Source organism: Ruditapes philippinarum, unplaced genomic scaffold (assembly GCF_026571515.1).
Source record: "Ruditapes philippinarum isolate M1 unplaced genomic scaffold, ASM2657151v2 ctg4612_1_1_1_1, whole genome shotgun sequence".
Classification (NCBI taxonomy): domain Eukaryota; kingdom Metazoa; phylum Mollusca; class Bivalvia; order Venerida; family Veneridae; genus Ruditapes; species Ruditapes philippinarum.
In genome coordinates this window covers 119,269-140,266 of record NW_026857864.1, presented here as the reverse complement: position 1 = coordinate 140,266, position 20,998 = coordinate 119,269, and the positions used below count along the sequence as shown (strand labels likewise).

The 20,998-nt window shown below is 30.5% G+C and overlaps 1 protein-coding gene across 1 annotated transcript; it reads left to right on the top strand.

Annotated features, from left to right (window-relative positions):
- Positions 1 to 231: 231 nt before the first annotated feature.
- LOC132751285 (BTB/POZ domain-containing protein 16-like) lies at positions 232 to 12,990 on the top strand (the record flags this gene model as incomplete). Its single annotated transcript, XM_060741445.1, has 8 exons — positions 232 to 294; positions 1,285 to 1,472; positions 2,114 to 2,205; positions 3,511 to 3,592; positions 6,290 to 6,368; positions 10,748 to 10,846; positions 11,679 to 11,867; positions 12,504 to 12,990. Coding segments are annotated over 8 exons (861 nt in total), but the record flags the coding sequence as incomplete, so codon positions are not given.
- Between the last annotated feature and the right edge of the window lie 8,008 nt (positions 12,991 to 20,998).

Here is a 20,998-nt window from a genome sequence, read left to right as displayed (position 1 = left end):
CAGAATGCTAGTTAAAGTGCTACTTTATTGGATTTCAATTTCAGATTATATATTGTTATAGTTAATTATAACATAAAAAAGTGGTGTTATATTCAAATGTTTATGACTAATTTGTATTTTGGGCTGGAAACCTTATATTGCAAATAAATTCATTGTCAATTTGCCATTGTCATTTTCATATATATTATAAGCTTTCTAACATATTAAATATGAAGACTGTTATCATTTCAGCATCAACAAGAGCATGTGGTGTTGGCCTGTGAGAGATGGTTGGAACTCAACTTAATATCAGATGTAAGTTGTTGCCTGGCAACAGGGTTGATGTTACATTTTCTAAATTTGACCTACTGGATGTCAGAAAATGATTAGCCTTTGCTGCCAGTACAGAGCTGCACCAGCCTGCACATTCCTGCAGTCTGATCATGCTCTGAACTGTTGGTTGTAAAATCCAAGAATCCAGGGTTTATAGCAAAATGGTCCATGTGCTTTTACTTCTATGTAAAGATGGACCAGTTTTGCTCTAAGCCCTCAATTAATTCCAAATTTATAGAAGGGTATCCAATACAAAAATTCAGAAGGTTTTAGGCTAGAAGTGAGGCTATTAGAAATAGATGTATTTTATTGTGTTTCAATTCATACAGGCATTATCAAGATGTTATACAACATCTTTCAAGCTCTGCTAAAGAAAAAAACCCTGTGGTTATCTATTTAATATATACCATGCATAAGCAGGGCTTTTCCTTATAGAAAGAGTCTGCCCTCTCCACTCTATGGCGAGAGCATGGGGCTTGTCCGATCCATGGGCAAGGCAAAATATATATGTGACAATTGACATCGGACATTGAGTCCAATGGGCATTTGTCTTTCAACACTGATTCAGAAATCATGTGGGATTGGAACTCGGTGATTTAAAGAGAAATTTTGAATAACAGGTTTATAATTATCCAGGGAAGCAATAGTAAACTATAAGATAAGATAAAAATGTGTTAAATTTGGCATAAAAACTAACCAAACAGACAGTCACATTTAGATTCATCAAAATTCCAAAGGAATTGCTGAATTTTATGGGTCCATTGTTAAGTAACTTGAGATATATATAAGATTACAAGAAATCTTCTCATTTAAATAATTGTATGTAATAAAAGTCAGATCATGTGATACTTGCCTCAGACAATGTAAATTGTGTAATTCTAGTGATTCTTTTGGGATGTGAAAAAAACATCGAGACAAAATAAATACGAAATTGAGGTACATTTGTATTAACTTTCTGATTGTCATTTTCAGCTGTCGGAAAATATCCAGCTTCGTGAAATGCCGATGGAACTGCTTCAGAAAGTTGTAAAATCCAATCGTTTATTTGTCTTCAATGAATACAGTGTATATAGAACTCTAGCTTATTGGCTATTTATGCAGCTAAATCCACATCTACAGCTAATGCCCTCACACAGTACTGTACTTTCATACTTTAATAGGTAAGATAAACACATCACATAGATCTGCCTAATCATGCTCTGATATTATATAAGATTGCCAGATCACATGGATCTGCCAAATCATGCTCTGATATTATGTAAGATTGCCAGATCACATGGATCTGCCAAATTATGCTTTGATATGCATGTAAGATTTCCAGATATTATAGATTTGCCAAATCATTATTTGATAATTATGTAAGATTCCCATATCACATGGATTTGCCAGATCATGCTTTGATATAATTGTAAGGTTCCCATATCATATACATCTGCTCTAATGCTCTGACATTACACATAGATTTGCCAAATCCTGTTCCGATTTTCATTTTAGATTCCCACTTTACATGGATTTGCTAATCATGTTTTGATATATATTTAGGATTCCCCACACAACATGAATTTGCCTAAATCATGCTTTTTATGTGCCTTGTTGACAATAAAAACCTTACCATAGTAAGTTATGTTCTCTTACAAAGCAGTTTGTAAGAAAACTTTATTAAAAAAGTAATGAGTATATTATATAGTAGATATAAAATAGTAATATATTAGTTTGTTATCAGTTGCATATTCTCTCCTCACTTAAAAAGCAATATTCTGTAAAGATTACAATATTATTCCATAAATTTATTTTTTTCTAGTTTACCAAAGACAACCTCATTTATTGAGAGAGATGATGGTCAGATTTATTCACCCTTATTCTCAGCTGTACGACTTCATGGAATTTTAGACAGTAAGTATAAATCACACCGAGTAAATCTATCATTATTCTGTCTGCAATGTTGTGGTATTGATGTTGGTTGCGTCAAGATGGTATTCTTTCAAGATAAAAAACCTTCCGTAGCATTGAAGTATTATGTGGTAAATTGTCAAACAAGTTTCAGGTACATTCTTATGGTAGATTAAATTCCTCTTGTACAGGTAACAGTGAAAAGCTGAAAAAAACTGAGTTCAGTTTTCTAAGATACCACACCCTTCCCCTCCTTGGTCTATTTAATAAGCTTTAAATTGCTAATTGTTGAATTTGGAAAAAAACCAACAAGATTATGGGCAACCTATGCTTAATAGCTAAAATGCTAGGTTACCCTGGCTCTATACAAGTTATGGGAAAGTACCAATAAATGAGTAATTTCTCATTTAGCATAATTTTACATTCAGGGCTACTTTTTCAGGTGTTAATCATATAACATGCTCTAAAACCAATATTTTATCATTTTAAGACTAACGGTTTCCTTTTCTAAAGAAGGAAATATTACTTCATTCCTGAGACATAATGTGCCTCTGATATCTTTGATATCTATAACTTATTTATTGTCAGCCAGTCAAGCCACATTTCAGTGCTCTAAGGTGGGGGGGGGGGGTAGTAAGTCTGTAAACAAAGTCTACACTTTACTACACAACTAATACAGTAATGAAAATAACTGATATAAAAAAACTTAGAGGCATAATTATTCCAAGACATTCTCTCTTCTTTTATAATCTCCGAAAAAAATTACTTATTTGCTTTTTGTTTGACATTTACCACAATGAGGTGACATCTCGGTTCTTTGTCTTGCTGGCAGACCAATTTGGACCATTTATTATTCAGAACCTTTTTTGTAAATGGATATTATGTTTCACTGTGACTGTTGACCCCCCTAGAGGCGATTTTATGATACTTTAATGCATGAAATCTGAGAGAAGATTGACCGTTGACATGTAATTATTCTTAGGTGAATTTTCCTCTTTGCACAAAAGTTGTCCTTTTTGCGCTGACAATTCAATATACTTTAGTTAGTCAATGTTTCTACTACTCAACACTATTGTATATTTACTGTCTTAGGATAAAATAGAAACATATTATTTGTTATTTATTAAGTGATTATTTTTTACACAAAGACGAAAAAAGAGATAATGTTGCAGGAAATGAAATTTTTTTAATATATTGAAATTAAATCTTTACCTATTTGCCTGGTTTCAATTATAAAACTCTATAGCCTTTCATTTGCTATTTGAATTATACAGACACTTTTGTATTATAAACTTATTATTTTGGCAGCGGGAAATATTCAAGATATGCAGCTGATGAATATATTGCCTAGAGAAAAGCTGATTGACCTTCTATCTCAACATTATCATGCTGTAAGTATATATAACCTTGACCTTCTATCTAAACATTATCATGCTGGAAGTATATATAACCTTGACCTTCTATCTCAACATTATCATGCTGGAAGTATATATAACCTTGACCTTCTATCTCAACATTGTCATGCTGTAAGTATATATAACCTTGACCTTCTATCTCAACATTGTCATGCTGTAAGTATATATAACCTTGACCTTCTATCTCAACATTATCATGCTTGTAAGTACATATAACCTTGACCTTCCATCTCAACATTGTCATGCTGTAAGTACATATAACCTTGACCTTCTATCTCAACATTATCATGCTGTAAGTACATATAACCTTGACCTTCTATCTCAACAGTATCATGCTGTAAGTATATATAACCTTGACCTTCTATCTCAACATTATCATGCTGGAGTATATATAAACCTTGACCTTCTATCTCAACATTATCATGCTGGAAGTATATATAACCTTGAACCTTATAATATCTCAACATTATCATGCTGTAAGTATATATAACCTTGACCTTCTATCTCAACATTATCATGCTTTAAGTATATATAACCTTGACCTTCTATCTCAACATTATCATGCTTTAAGTATATATAACCTTGACCTTATATCTCAACATTATCATGCTTTAAGTATATATAACCTTGACCTTCCATTCAAATTGTCTTTCTTATTAAAAATTTTAACCAAACTGTTACCGAAGATGTTTAAATTTTGAGATGAAAAAAGTTTTGTGACGTAAGCAAATAAAATGTTTTCCCGGAAATAAAAAAAGGGGTAAGAATCAAAAAAATCCCTTATTTTCAATTTTAACCCCCCCCCCCTCTGAATGCATTTTATGATGGTTTTTCATTCTTTTCATCCCAATTAATATACAAAAATTTAATGGAAAAAAATGAGTTTAAAAAGATTCCATGAAAATTCAAAATTAAATCTAAGTGATAGCCAAAAAAGGATATTTTTCTACTTGTGATCATGATTTCAGTCAAGCATCTAGAGGACCTTGCTCCAACACTGTAGTGAGTTAAATCCAAAAAAAGTATAGAGCCAACCTAGCCATTACATACATTCAGTCTGGCCAGGCTCTCTAAACTGCTGGATTCTAAATTTTAATATTGAAATCTATTTAAACTTTGAATGAATGTTCCAAATCAAAAGCAGGGTTAACTCTGTTATACAATTTTTATGAGTTTCAGGGGGTTTATTCAGATACTTAATTTTTGTGATAGAGATACGATATTTATATCACTTACTTTGTACTGCCATTGTTTATTTTTATTTCTTATTTTATTACATGATATTAATGATTTGAATCAAAACTAAAATCTTATCAAAATTAAAGTTGATCGACAAATAAAAATCTTACTTCATAACAAAATAGAATAGTTGCATGGACATAAACCTGATACCCATGCAATATCAAGATTATCCACATTCTTAAAAGAAAAACAAAAACAAAATACCTTGGTCACAACCATGTTTTCCTAGTATGAAACACTGAGAACTCTGTTTGATCCAAATAAGGTTCAACCACTTCAAAATCAGTGCATCAGTGCGTCTGCGTGTGTCAACAATTTCTTTACACAACTTCTCCTAATTCACTTGGCCAAATTTTTGTTGAAACTTTGCAGGGATGTACCTTGCAAGAAGCTCTACCAAAGTTCTTCAAAGAATAAGATTCCATAAAGAACTCTGGTTGCCATGGCAACCAAAAGATTATTTTACAAAAAATCTTAAAAAATCATGTTGTAAAAAACTGAAAGAGTTAGAGCTTAAATATTTGGCATGAAACATCTTCTAGTAGATGTCTAATTATGGTCCAGTCAACATTTGTGCCAACTTTGAAGCGTATTGAAGCCTTTTTTTTTAAAAGTTTCATAGCGATTTGAGGCGTTCATTGTCTCTTGGTAAAAGCTACAATTAAATATCTGACAAAAGAGCACTTATTATTAGCTCTTTTTCTAGATGAACAGATTAATTTCATAGTTTTATTATGGTATCTTATTAAACCTATATTTTGTTGAACAAAAAAAAACATTACTAAATATTCCTTAATTTGATAATTTGCTCATCTTTTTTTTCAAAATTTTACAAATATTTTGGTAGCCTAATTACTATTATTAAATAAAGCCCTGACATGCAATATTTTATTATAATTTTTTAGTTTTTAACTGAATGATGTATTTTTGATTTTCAATTTATTGATAATACAGCAAACATTACTTGTTCATTTTCCCTATGAATTAAAATTCCAAGAAAAAAATTTCTATATCCTTAATTGAAATTTAATTGCGTTATTAAATTTTGAAATAATTTTTTAAGGCTTTCTTTGGCAGCTTTAAAAAGTTGTTGTTTACACTTAGGCTTTTATAATTGTTGCTTTTATATTTTTTGTTAAGATATCACAATTCCAAAACAATGTAATGATATGATTTAGTGTTTTCCCTTTCAAATTGCTTATTGCCAAACTAAGAATGCATATAATGCCTTCTCATTTCAGAAAATGTTCTATGCATAGGAAACATATGATTAAGGACCTATTTTCTTGATGTATTTTTTTGAATTACCCTTTTTCTTCATAAAAATATCTTTTTTAAAACAGTTTTATTTTTATGTTAGGAAATATCTGAAAAGTTTTGAGATTTTTTTTCTATAATTGAGTACTTTTTTTTTAATGTTATATTTTTAGCTTACAAGGGGGTGGAGACATGTCTTTGATGAAGAATTTTAACACAGCTGCTATCAGGCAGGGTTTTATCATGGATACAGTAAGTTTAATTACATTAAATAGTATTATATATTTGTTGAAGAATAGTAACCTAATTTGTAAAATTTGTACTCCCTGATTTGTGTAACTTGTATATACAGTGAAATTTGTGAAAACTGGACGGTTTTCGGACCGAGGGTTTTGTCTGGTTTTCTCAGTGGTCAGGTTTTCTCCCCTTCAGGATCCTATGTTACCAAGAAATGACGTACAATATTTGCATTTTCATGATCATATGCATGTATATTGCTAAATAAAGAAATGATGAAAAACAAAATAACATGTTTTTATTGTGCCCCAACTTTAGTGGCGGGCATTTAGATTTACCCTTGTCCATCTGTCCGTCCGTCCGTTCTCTTTTGTGTCACACATAACTCAAAAAGTATTTGACCTAGAGTCTTTTTAAAAATTTAAAAGGGGAAAGTTGATCAGGGATGTTTTAGTTGTTTCACATGGGGATTTTTGTTGGATTTTTTTTAGAGTTTTTTGCCCCCTTTAAATTTAAAAAATTTTTTCAATTTTTTAATTGTGTTAAACATTTTAACTTTAAAAAGGATTTTTTCATAGAGTCATTAAACCTTTTCCCGGGGAAAGGGTTTCTCTGCATATTTTTGTTTTGCACCCGGGGGGGTTTTGCTTGTTTGGGTTTAAACCCGTATTTTTTAGAGTTAAATTTTCCCCTTTTTCTTTTGTAAAAACCCCTTTCATTTTTTTGTTAAATTTTTTCCTTTTAGTGCTTGGGGTTTTTGAATCAACCCAAATTTACCCGGGAAAAATGATCAAAAATCACTAAAAAACAGGAAATTTAAAGATTCACATCACTGTGAAGCTATGCACCTGGGACTTTGCATGTGGATTTTTTTTCAGTTTTGTCAGAGTTATTGCCCTTGACTTACAAGGACAAGAACCATAACTCTATCTTGACTAATTACAGAGTTATTGCCCTTTGTTACTTTTCCTTGTCCGGGGCTTAACTTGAAAAATACTGGTTGGAATTCAAAACAACTTCATACAATTGTCAAACACAATAAGGGGAAGTGCAGTGCACAAGAACCATAACTCTATCTAAAGTAATTACAGAGTTATTGCCCTTTGTTGCTTTTCCATTGCTTTTTTTTTGTCCGGACCATAACTTGAAGACTAATAGTTTGAATTCAATATAACTACATACAAAGGTCAAGCACATTGAGCAGAAGTGCAGTGCACAAGAACCATAACTGTATCTTGACTAATTACAGAGTTATTGCCCTTTGTTACTTTTCCTTGTCCGGGGCATAACTTGAAAACAGTACTGGTTGGAATTCAAAACAACTTCATACAATTGTCAAACACAATAAGGGGAAGTGCAGTGCACAAGAACCATAACTCTATCTAAAGTAATTACAGAGTTATTGCCCTTTGTTGCTTTTCCATTGCTTTTTTTTTTTTCCGGACCATAACTTGAAGACTAATAGTTTGAATTCAATATAACTACATACAATGGTCAAGCACATTGAGAGAAAGTGCAGTGCATAAGAACCATAACTCTATCTTGACTAATTTCAGAGTTATTGCCCTTTGTTACTTTTCCTTGTCCGGGGCATAATTTGAAAACAACTGGTTGGAATTTCAAAACAACTTCATACAATTGTCAAACACAATAAGGGGAAGTGCAGTGCACAAGAACCATAACTCTATCTAAAGTAATTACAGAGTTATTGCCCTTTGTTACTTTTCCATTGATTTTTTTGTCCGGACCATAACTTCAAGACTAATGGTTGGAATTCAATATAACTACATACAATGGTCAAGCACATTGAGAGGAAGTGCAGTGCATAAGAACCATAACTCTATCTTGACTAATTACAGAGTTATTGCCCTTTGTTACTTTTCCTTGTCCGGGGCTAAACTTGAAAAATACTGGTTGGAATTCAAAACAACTTCATACAATTGTCAAACACAATAAGGGGAAGTGCAGTGCACAAGAACCATAACTCTATCTAAAGTAGTTGCAGAGTTATTGCCCTTTGTTACTTTTCCATTGCCTTTTTTGTCCGGACCATAACTTGAACACTAATGGTTTGAATTCAATATAACTTCATACAATGGTCAAGCACATTGAGAGAAAGTGCAGTGCACAAGAACCATAACTCCATCTTGACTAATTACAGAGTTATTGCCCTTTGTTACTTTTCCTTGTCCAGAGCATAACTTGAAAACTACTGTTTGGAATTCAATACAACTTCATACAGTTGTCAAGAACATTAAAAAGAAGTGCAGAGCACAAGAGCCATAACTCCATTTTGACAAAATACAGAGTTACTGCCCTTTGATACTTTTCCTTGTCAGGAGCATAACTTAAAACATACTGGTTGGAATTCAAAACAACTTCATACAATGGTCAAGCACAATAAGAGGAAGTGTAGTGCACAAGAACTATAACTCTATCTTCAGTATTTATAGAGTTATTGCCCTTTGTTCCTTTTCTTTGTCTTTCTGGACTTATTACAGAGTAATTCAATTAAACTTCATCAATGGCCAACCAAATTGGAAGGAAATGCAACATATAAGAACCACAACTATCTTTAATTGCACACAACCATAACTCTATATATCTCAATTCTTTTACAAGGAATTCTGTTACTAGTAACATCCTCATTTCCGAAGCAGTCTTGTGGGGGTATTAATCACATTTAGTGATAGTTCTAGTTAGTTTTAAAAAATATTTGACCTAGAGTCATAAGATTGACAGAACAGTGGCGTGGTGGGGGCACCCGTGTCGTGTCCTATGGACACATTTCTATTTTATTTTTATTTTTATCACATTATTGCATCTAAATATGATAAAATTCTGGTTTTAATGTGAATAGCTGCTAACACATATATGTTAGTGTTCATCCGTGCTGTTCTACAGAAATTAGAAACTTCGGCAGGAGCGATAGCGACAGGAAAATGTTTCTAATTTCTGTAGAACAGCACGGATGAATACTAACATATTTATATAATCAAGCTTTATTTGGCCTCATTATCATTCACATTATTACGTCACTATGGGGTTCTATGAAGTACTATGAAAAATAGAAGTCGACTATGGAAGGAATTCAATATAGTATCGACTTAATAATATGTACTTCTATGAAAATTGACGCTCAGAATTTTTAAGAAATACAGCGTTTTCATTGGATGACAAATAAAGTTGGACACTAAATAACGATAAATTCCCATTATATCCATATGTTTACATTTTGGTATCGGGAATTAGTTTAACAAACATAGTTTACTTTGTTTTTATTGTTTTTAATAATGCTCCCCCCCACTGTAAATATTGCCGATGCCATAATTGTCAGATAAATATTTTAAAGTAGGTCTTTTTTTTAGAATAGAAGAGAACTTGGTGACTTTTCCTTACAGCGAGTCTTTGCTTTAACTTTTTCAATACTTCTATATAAATATCATGGTTAAGCAAGGAAACCAAGATGCGTTTTTTCATTATAAATATATGTATTATTTATTAAATATGTACAGTATTTCTATAATTATTCATATTAAATAATAAATATATATGTGTTATTTATAATTCATTAAATACAGTAGAACTTCGGTAAGTCGAAGTTGGAGGGACTTGCGTAAAAACTTCGACACATCGGGACTTCGACTCATGAATCGGTCTGAATTTCATAACAAAAATTCAACCCGTGACTAGCCCTAATTATAAGATCTATAACATAACCTATTTCATGTTTTTCTTTCGTTCATTAATCTGATATTTTACATTAAACAATGATAAATATGACATGTTAACTTTTCACAGCTAATGATTTGGACTCCCTGTTGACGTATACAATGAATTTACAAAAGGCGTAACAATACGAAAGGGCAATAACTAAACCAGCTTATAGTAAATATTTCGCGTGTGATTATCACGCGACACCGGGTCACGGAAGTACTCAAATGATAGTTCTTACTGTTTACATGTTCTTTCAAATACCGCTACGGCAATTAAAATAATAGTAATTAAAGCATTTTTTCACACATTTAAACGCATACAAAGGCTGTTTGAACACTCGGCTGTGTAATTTACACCTGTCACTAAAGTTGATCGGAAATCGTCTTCGCGGCCAGAAAAGGTGTGAAAATGTCTCGAGATCGAACTTGTCAAAATAACCCAATAACTTCGACTTATTTGTGGTAAATATTACTAGATTTATTCCATACGGACCACGAAAAAACTTCGACACATCGAAAAACTCGACATATAAAATCTCGACTCATAGATAGGTTTTTATAAGGAATATATAAGGGAAAAAATCGGTACTTTCATTTTACTTCGACACATCGAGAAAATCGACTAATCGAAGTTCGACTCATAGAAGTTCTACTGTATTTACAATATTTCTCCTCCAGGAACCTCTTTACCACTCGGAGGTGTTTTCTCTTCATGGTTTCCATTTCGAATTGAAGGGAGCAGGATCTAAGGATGGAGTTTATTCTTTCTTTATGCAGGTAAATCAGCAAATTTGAAAAAGATGCATTATTTCAGACCAATGTATATAAAGTTAAGTGTTTCCCAAATGATAACACAAACTTTTTTCAGACTTGTTACTCACATCTTAAATTTTATCAGTATGTACATGTGCAGTCATATGACTAGCAAAAGAGAATTTCTTACATATATAAAGAAAATATTCTTTCACTCAACAATTAAAGAATTGCTATTGTCATTCCAACTTTCAAGGTCAAGACTTCAAATTCTGCAAACACGTCATTGTACTTAAAATATCATCAAAGAATGACTGCTTACTCTCTGACTCCATAGTCATGTTGTGCATTTATGTAAAAAGCTTTATTTATCCTTTAAGAATTAAGGAAGTTAAGAAATTGTTCATTTTTAGCTTATTTGAAGAATTAAAGCTTTTGTATGCACTTGAGATTTAGCTTCGGCATCATACATGCTTAGGTTTTCGCATGCAAGTTGGTATCTCTAAAACTACTGAAGAGAATAGGTTGAAACTTCATACACTTATTTGAGAGCTTAATAGGAGGTGACTCTCCAAGGCTTATAACTCTGCCATAAATTTTGACAGAATTATGGCCCTTTTTGAAGTTAGAAAATTCTTCATCATCAATCCATTGTTTTACTGTCAAGCACTGAGAATAGTCAAGAAAGCCGTCCTTCCGACAGCTCATGTTTGACTATGAAAAAACATACCCAAAAAATAAACATGATGGAAAGAGACCTTGTAGAATTGTATAATGCTTTATTTACACTCCAAGCTTGTATTGAATTATAAGTGTTTACAATGAAATAATGTAATGTTAATTAATATATTTGTAGAGACTGAAACCAGGTGACCCTATTTTGAGTTTCCGTCAATGTGAAAGAAACACGTTTTCTATGAGGGTAGACAGGGAGGTGAGATATTGTATAACAGCTCAGTACGTGAACAAGGAAGATAATAAGTCTGTTTGCACAGGTATAAAGAGTCAGAAGTTTGGACTTGGTGAGAAAACAAGTAAATCAGAGGTAAGCAACACATAATCATGTAAGGTGCATATTTGATAAAAAAAATATTTATTACATACTTACAAATAAATAAAAACTTGAAAGTATAGATGAAATAAAATGTATATTTTCATTTTCGTATTTTCAGTATAAATAATTAATTTTTCACTGCAATGAAACATATCTTCCAGTTTTTTTTTACTGGAGTCTTGGCAGATACTTTCTCCTAAATTCAGCTAATATACAAAATTTAAGGGAAAGTCTGTTAAAAAGAGAAAATGTATATAATAAACAGAAAAATTGAAGTTTTTTTCTATAAATACAGGATTCATTTTCATCTTGTGGAATGAAAATTATCTTTGTACACTCGTGGCTACTGCCACTAATGAAATATTTATACCGCTCTATGGAATAAATCCTGTATTTATAGAAAAAACTTTGGATTCTTTTATGTGAGGAAACTTTCCAGCCAACTTACGGAACTTCAGTGGTTCTGCTCAGATGCCCATTTGTGCCTGAAATAGTGCATAGTCTTCCCCTAACAGTAAAGCTGGAAAGTCACCATATAACCTATGTTGTGTTAGAGCTACCTAAAACCTTAACAACATCAACAAAATAATAAAATAGAATCAATCAAATTTTTATGTTGTATTTCAGATTTTACAGATGACAGATGTGAAGAAACCACTCTATGTCCAGTTTGCTTTGTTGTTTCCATCTTCATAGAATTACAGTTTGAAAATTAACTGCCAAACTAGTGAAAGAAGTGTCTGTCAACAAAGTTCTCCATTTTGTCAATATGACAGTGTTGAAATATGTTTATATATCAAAGAAGATAATGGGAATTGTTTTTACTTTTCCTATAGATATCTATGATATGATAATGTTGGAACCCTTTGGAAGTTTACTGGAAGGGATTTACTGATTGTTATTATTTAAGTTCTTATTTGTACTTTTGTGAATTATTAAAATACAAATTAAGCATTTCTGAACTTTGTCTGTAATTTATTAAACAAGAAATTCATCATTTCTGTATTTATGTCAAGTTTAATTCATTATTAATTGCATTATTAATTACATATTGACCCATAAGTTAACCATTTCTGATTTTTTATTAATAATGACATATGCATTCAATTCATTGACACATTAAATTAAATTAACAAATATTTTACTAGGCTCTAATAAATAATAAAAAACTTCACTTGTACTTTACACAGCAAATTATGAACACTAAATCAACACTATTTTTGTTTGACAGGGTATTTATTTTAATAATACACATAATTAAACTTTTGTGAAATTTGTTACTGCCAAGAGCTTGAGAACAAAATGACATTTAATTTAGATGAATAGTTTCAACCTTGAGCAAATTAAGGAGGGAAATCACTTACATGTTCACAGTTATTAAGACATAAACCAAATTCAGTATTAGAGCAGTATTTAAGAAGCATGCCTCCAGATTCATGCTAATTTTTCATGCAAATTTTGAAAATGTATTTAAAATTGAAATATTTTGAAATTAACAAAGAAAGTAATTTCCATATAATTACTGCAAATCAGTCATTAATTGCACATAAGATGTTGATTGTTACTTGATTCTTGAATCTTTTTTTTTCAAATTTTAGAATATTTTTCTCAAGTTTGACTTTCCTGAAATATCTTGTTAATCTGGAAGCATGGAGCTTTAAATTGAACGATAGATTCATTAGAGTTGTGTCCTGTGCCAAAATAATGTTGCAGTATTAAAATTAAGTAGTTTATTTATTAGAATTATTTGTATAAAATTATTTACCTTGACATGTAATATTTAAGATATTAGTTATCAAGTGCCATCAATATTTTTGTGAAAAACTTGATATGGATTAGATTAGAATTTATACAAAATTTACATTAGAAATTATGCAAAAACAATTTACTTAATCTTTAATCCTTAATAAAAAAAGCAATGTCATGCTTTCTTATTTCCATTTGTACTATATATGCTTTCATAATTATGTTCATTGTATTAAAGGTGAAAAGGAGATGTTGTAATTTTAAGTCATTAATTTTGAATTTAGGTCTTTAATTATGAATTAAGGTCAATGAATTTAGATGTGGTCATTTATTTTGAATTTAGGTCATTAATTTGAGTTTTGGGAAATAAATTTTGAATTTAGGTCATTAATTTTGAATTTAGTTCTAAATTTTGAATTTGGTCAAAAATTTCGATTTAAATCATTAACTGTGAATTCCATTTTAGTTTGGTCAATAATTTTGATTTAAATTTTGATAGGTGTTTATTGTTTTTCATTGAATCTAATAGTTTTGGTATCTAGAATTTTCTGTTTAAGTTTCTGCAAACATTATACTTGTTTTTATTATGCTGTTTGGCCAAACTGTGATAGGGCCTATGTGTATTTAAACTAATCTTAAATTGTTAATGTGTTTTTTGTATTGTTTTGAATAAATGGCTATTTTTTTTAAAGAAAACAGTTATATGTTTGTATCTACTTATTGTTGTTTGTTATTAGTGTCTGTTGTTTTTGTGTTGTTAGTAAATGCCTGCCTGATCAAGTGTGTACTTTACAATTATAACCCTTCATTAGCTCATTTTTATTTTTGTTGAAACTTATCAACATAAAACTGATTTTAAACAACTTTTCATGTATGGTTTAATTTTTTATGGTGATTTATTTTGTTGTTTTAGTTTACCATAGGGATATGATTTATATATATTTATATACATTATATGGGCACTAATTGCATACTTCTAACACTTTTTACATTGGGGTATGACATTAAAAGATGTCATCAGTACATAAATAAATACAGACTGATTTGTACAGGGTCAGCATAGGGGAAATATTTGCAGGTCTTATAAAAAGCTAAAAAAAAACAACAAAAAACGATAAATTTGACTGTTCACTGATGCCTGCTCAATATTAGTGTTTTGATTTTGAAATACCAATAACTAATAATGGTATGTTTCAATTTATAATTTGGACAAATTCATATTTTTACAAATTGAAGGGGTAAAGGTAAAAGTGTTAATCGGGGTATAGATCAGGTTATAGGTTGCAGGTGCCAAATTAGAAATAGAGTTTATGTAGCTTTATAAGGGTAACAATAGTTGTGTCCAAACTCTCAGGGTAAAAAATAAAGTATTTATTTAGTATTATATTTCAATCCATGACAAAATGAGACAATAAATTTATGCATTTTTTCCAGCCATTATTAAAACCTTATATATGTATTGTGATTTTATCTATATTTTAAATATTATTTGATTTGTCATTGCTCAACACAATCATTTCTGGTTTTTGATTGTTGTGTTTCACCAAATAAAAAGAATACCAAAAAAAAAATATTGTGTTTGTTTTATGTTTACCGAAGAATATTGATATACATAAATTTTTTAAATACTTACATAACCTCATGAAAAATGTACATTGATCATTGATTGCTTTGAAGAATATTAGAATATTGTAGATTTTGGGTATAATTATTTTACCAAATGGTTATAAGTTGAAAATTGTTATCATACAATATAAGAAATATATTGAATAGTAAAATGCGAAGAAGCACACCCGGACAAATGTTTACATAATGTTGATGTTTATTATTTGAGCTAATAATATTTCAATGCGTGCTATCATATATACTTCATTACTTTCAAAATGTTGCTTCAGTTGTAAAGTACAATTAAACAACATGCGGTATGTATAACCTGTTCTTGAATACAATCCGAGTCTTGAAAGCGAAGGTATTTCAATCAACAAAGTTCTAATGATGTAAAAGTGCCAAACACACAAAAAAAATCGACAACATCGAACATGTTGGTTGCATGTCAACTAAAGAAAATAGCACCGAATGTGAATTAAATTGAAATTAAGGTAGCAATATCTTAACATAATGGTATTTTTGCTCAGGGTTATGGACTCACCTTTTGGGAACTGAAGCAGGACAACAAAAATAAAAATTCTTTGAAAATAAAAATGATAGCATTTTAAGGAGTAATGTACTACTTAAGTAACTGGTATGAGCCGCGACATGACAAAACCAATATAATGAGTTTGCGACCAGCATGGATCCAGACCAGCCTGCGCATCCGCTCAGTCTGATCAGGATCCATGCTGTTCGCTTACCACATCTATTACAAGTGGAGAAACTGACAGCGAACAGCATGGATCCTGATAAGACTGCACAGATGGGCAGGCTGGTCTGGATCCATGTTGGTCGCAAACCCACTGTTAATTTTGCCATGACGCGGCTCAAATTAGTATCAATTATCCATCTACATACATAGATAACATTTCAATGTATTATCTACGGGATCACAGATGGGGACATCCTGGAAAAACAATGAACATTTCTTTGCAGGGGGCCATGAGTTAATTTAGTTTCTGTGCTTTTATGTTATTATTTTGCGGCCAAAAGGCATCTTTTTCTTTTGAAATTGTTTCTCGTGGCCATGAGATGAAAAAAATATAATCTCGTATGTCTCCCCTGTACAGTCATAAATTTCTGTCACGAAAGTACTTCCTATAAAAAATGTTCTTGTCAAAGATAATAAGAACAAATTTCTAAATATCACGTGCCTCTATAACATCAGTCTTGTAAAAGTTTTCCTCCTTCAAAAGCACAATATGAAAGCAGTAATCATATCATTTTAGGAAAGAAGAAAGAGGTTGTAAACGTAAAGTATGAATTTGCGTGACAAAATAAAAGGAACTTAAACGTAAAGGAATGATTAAGGCGATACAGCTGGCGTAAATAGCGAGTTCAATTACAATCAGATCTTGAATTTATCTTTTTACCAAGTTTCAAGTTTCAAGAGTTTATTCAGCATAAACATACAATATATTCATTGCCATACATATGATATAATGTGCATGTAATATGGCAAGAAAACAAACAAACAAACAAACAACAAAATAAAATAAAATACATTTGGTAACAATGAGAATAACAAACACACACACACCCACAAAAAAAAATATTATTGAGAAAAGTGTAAAGAAATAGTAATATGTATTTAAACAGTCAGATTTATCTCGTTTACATGTAGCTAGGTATAAATACTTTGCCAGTTTATTTATAATACTTTTTTGGCTAGATGTCATAATATTTCTAAATTTTTGGATACTAGGCCAAGAACAGTAATAATTAGGAAGGCAACGATATCTTATTTCTCTATAAAAGGGACACACTAATAGAAAATGATACTCATTTTCAACAACATTCATGTTACAACGTAAACAGATTCGTTCAGATCTTGGAATATTCCTGTGTCTACCTTCCTCTATCAGTAATTTGTCAGCAGAACATCTAAATCGACATAAAGTAGTACGATAATTTAAATAACTAACACATAACAAATATTTTTCCGCAACATGTTCATTTTTAAATATGCAATAAGTTTCTAATTTAGGTAAACTGTTGATTTCACTTTGCCATTGTTGTAAGTATTGATCTTTTATTCGTGCTATTAAAATATTTAGTTGATCATTTGTAATATTTTGATGATTCCATAAAAACGGAAAACCTAACTCATTCAACAAATCTCGTACATCACTGGACCACTTGTTTAATAAAACATCATTATCATTTCTCATACTATAAATTCTATAAATAAGTTTGTCGTTATTCTTAAGAATTATGTACCAAAATTTCAATATCCTTATCTTTCTATATACAATTAATGGAAATCCTCCTAATTCTCCATACACTGTTGTATTTACAGTTTGTTGCCTTACACCTAACAACTGTTTCAAAATTTCAAATGTACTCTTTCAATGTCAGGGGCTTTATGTAGCCCCCATATTTCTGATCCATAATTTAATATAGGTAATAATCATGGTATCAAATAATTTTAATTTATCTGGTATCTCAAAATTAACTTTATCAAATAATGCATTTAAAGAAACAAAGCTTTTAAAGCTTGATTAGCAAGCGATTTTTGTGCTTGATAAAAACGACCATTAGAAGAAAGCGTCACATGTAAAAGTTCTCACAACTTCTAGTTTTTCACTATCATAGAATATATCATAATCTTGAGTTCTGTTTCCAGATTTACAAACCATGACTACAGTTTTATCAGTATTAACAGTAATATTCCATGCTTTACAATACATGTTCATGTTATTTAACAAATTTTGTAGACCTTCAACAGTATATGAAAATAAAACAGTGTCGTCAGCAAATAATAACATAAACATCTGTATTTCATCTAGACTGAAAATATCATCAGATTGAGTCAACATACAATTATACATATCATTTATGAAAAATAAAAACATAAGAGGAGACAATGGCTCTCCTTGTTTCACGCCCATAAAAGTTTGGAAATCATCTGTCAAAGAACCATTCACCCTTATATATGATCTAACGTTGTCATACATAATTCGTAACATGTTAACTATTTTTGAAGAAGCTCCATTTGTTATAAGTTTATACCAAACACCGTCCCTGTAAACAACATCAAACGCCTTTTTAAAATCAAAAAAAGCTAAAAACAACTTCTTTTTTTTTTTCATTGTGTAATATTTTGTTTATGATAGAATTTAAAACAAAAATACAACCTATCGTACTTCTTCCTTTACGGAATCCAAATTGTACATCTGTCAATAAATTATTACTATCAGCCCATTTCCTTAATCTATTATCTAATAAAATTGAGAAAATTTTAGCAAAAACGCTTGTAAGTGTACCATTCTTAATAAAATAACACATTTACAGAAGAAATCGTTTTGCTCTTCAAGCCATTATGTAGTGTTTGAAACTGAAATCGTAACATGTTTCCGTAGCACTGTTTAAAACCATTTGTACTTCCGGGATAGGTTTTACACATTAAAAGTTTCTGCAATGCATTAATATAACACAATATTTTTTTCTCTCAAATAATAGTGTTTGTTTAGTAATTAATAATAATAATGTTTCTAGGAATGACAATCGCCTTTGGCAGCATGTATCGTTATATTGAGAAGGTGATTTGAATAATGGGAGACTTGTCGATAATTTGCCGGTCAGTCTTAAGTCTTAACATAATTTATAGCTGTGATTAAAAATGATTTGAATAAATAACTTACATTTTTCTTTTTGTTTAGTTTAACATTCTATTTATTTACATCAAATTTTTACGAACATAACCAATTACTTTAATGACATTATAATCGTAAATACTCTGAAGAAAAATGTAAGTTTTGGAAAATTATTATGAAAATTATTTAGTTTTTAAATTTAATTTCAAGTTTCAAGTTTCAAGTTTTATTAAATATATCTCAGTATGTAATATACATAGACATGAGAACAAATTCTAATAATACACGTAATCACAGAGGACAACTTTTATTTAAGATCTTGAAGGAATTTATACGAAAGTGAAAAAAAAAATCTATTCCGTAATTAATGATATTGATACCAGTCCATTCTAGTCATACTCATGGATTTTAATAATGCGCGACCCGGTCTGTAGATATTTTAATCAGGTTATTTGATTGGTCGATTGATTTACACACCGTGTAAACCCATTAATTATGTCATGTATAGGTCAGTCAGGTTATGCAGAAATTGTGTCATTGTGTCAGGTTGAGGTTAATATCATGGAAAACGTGGATTTTGTCTGTCTCGGACTTAATCACACGTAATCTGATTAAGGATAGAAGTTGACAGCTTCGTACTTGGTTATTAAATGTTGTCTGCGGTCTGTGGAAACTGGCAGTAATTCATTTTTGGAATAAATGTGAATCAGTGAACTGTGTCATTTTGAAATTTATTTGATGGATTAATTATAAGAGGGTCCGATTATAAGATGCTCACAATCTTCTGTTTGCATGCATAACAACTGTAGAAATAGGTAAGTGAATTTTATTTTTATTTATTATTTTTGTTGAGTTGTTTACACGTATAGGGATTGTGCATGCCGTCCAATTTAAAAGAATATTTTAGAATGGCAACACTTAATCTTAATTAATTGACTGAATCTCAAGTGTATGATCCTTTTCTATAAAGACGTCTCGAAAATGAACGAGTAAAAAAATAAATAAATAGATAAATGAATAAAATAAAACGAAATAAAAAAATGCCATTTTGGAAATAAGCATTTGATTCTCTATAATCGTAAACTACAATTACTTTTTGTATTTGATAATGGTGTTTCATAAAACACTGATAATAAGAAAAGAAAGAAATAAAGCATTTTTAAAATTCTTTTTCTAAATATCTTCAGGGCTTCAGTTCTTTGACCGGTTAATGACTTCTAATAATTGCCGTTTTCCACGTATAGTCTGCCTTAAAGGTAACCTAAAATTTCAATTTATATTTATGTGCATTTTTGTTGTATCAGCAAAATTATCAGCATTTGTATCCTTTTTTTCATCACTGATATTGTTCAAGTCTTCTCTAAAGTAGTTTTGTGTTTCTCTCATAGTGAGGTTTTGTTTTCCAAAGCAACGTCATTATTTGATGAAATACAAATATCGTCAATATAATTATGTAACTCTGGAGGAAAATAATTGTTAAAGGCACTTTATGCTCCAGAAATGCTTTTATTTCTCAAAAACTTTTATTTTGTACTTTTAAAGTGTCTAAAAAGTTACTCACTAGCCAATTACCTTAACCATCTTAATTAACTTAACAACCTCTTGCTATCATCTGGCAAATTTGTACTGTTATGTGAATTAGTATTCTGTATGGAAGTCAACATACTACTCTGTTTATATTTTGCTACTTTTATGACAAATTATTTCTCATTTATCGCTACTTTCTGATAAAAGGCATCTGACATGCCTTAAAACTATAAAATTCATGTTAGTCATTTCTGTTAAAGTTAAATTTTATTCGATTCTGAAGCATAATGTGCCTTTGAAATATGTAACATATTATGTTGATTAATGCATTAGTCTTTGCTCAACACCCCATTTCAAATTTTCTAAATAATAAATCATAATACTGACAAAATACATGTCATAGTAATGATTGTTTATCTTTTCGTTATTCGTGAGGTTTTAATGAAATATGTAACAAAAAAGACTTCGCTCACAGTAAAGTAAAATTGTCGAAAAATGGGAATTTTATAAAACAACCAAAGTGGCAAAACAGAAAATAATCCTGTTCATGGACGGTAAAGGTAGTGTTACAACGGTGAAATATTGAATTTAGAATCATCTGCA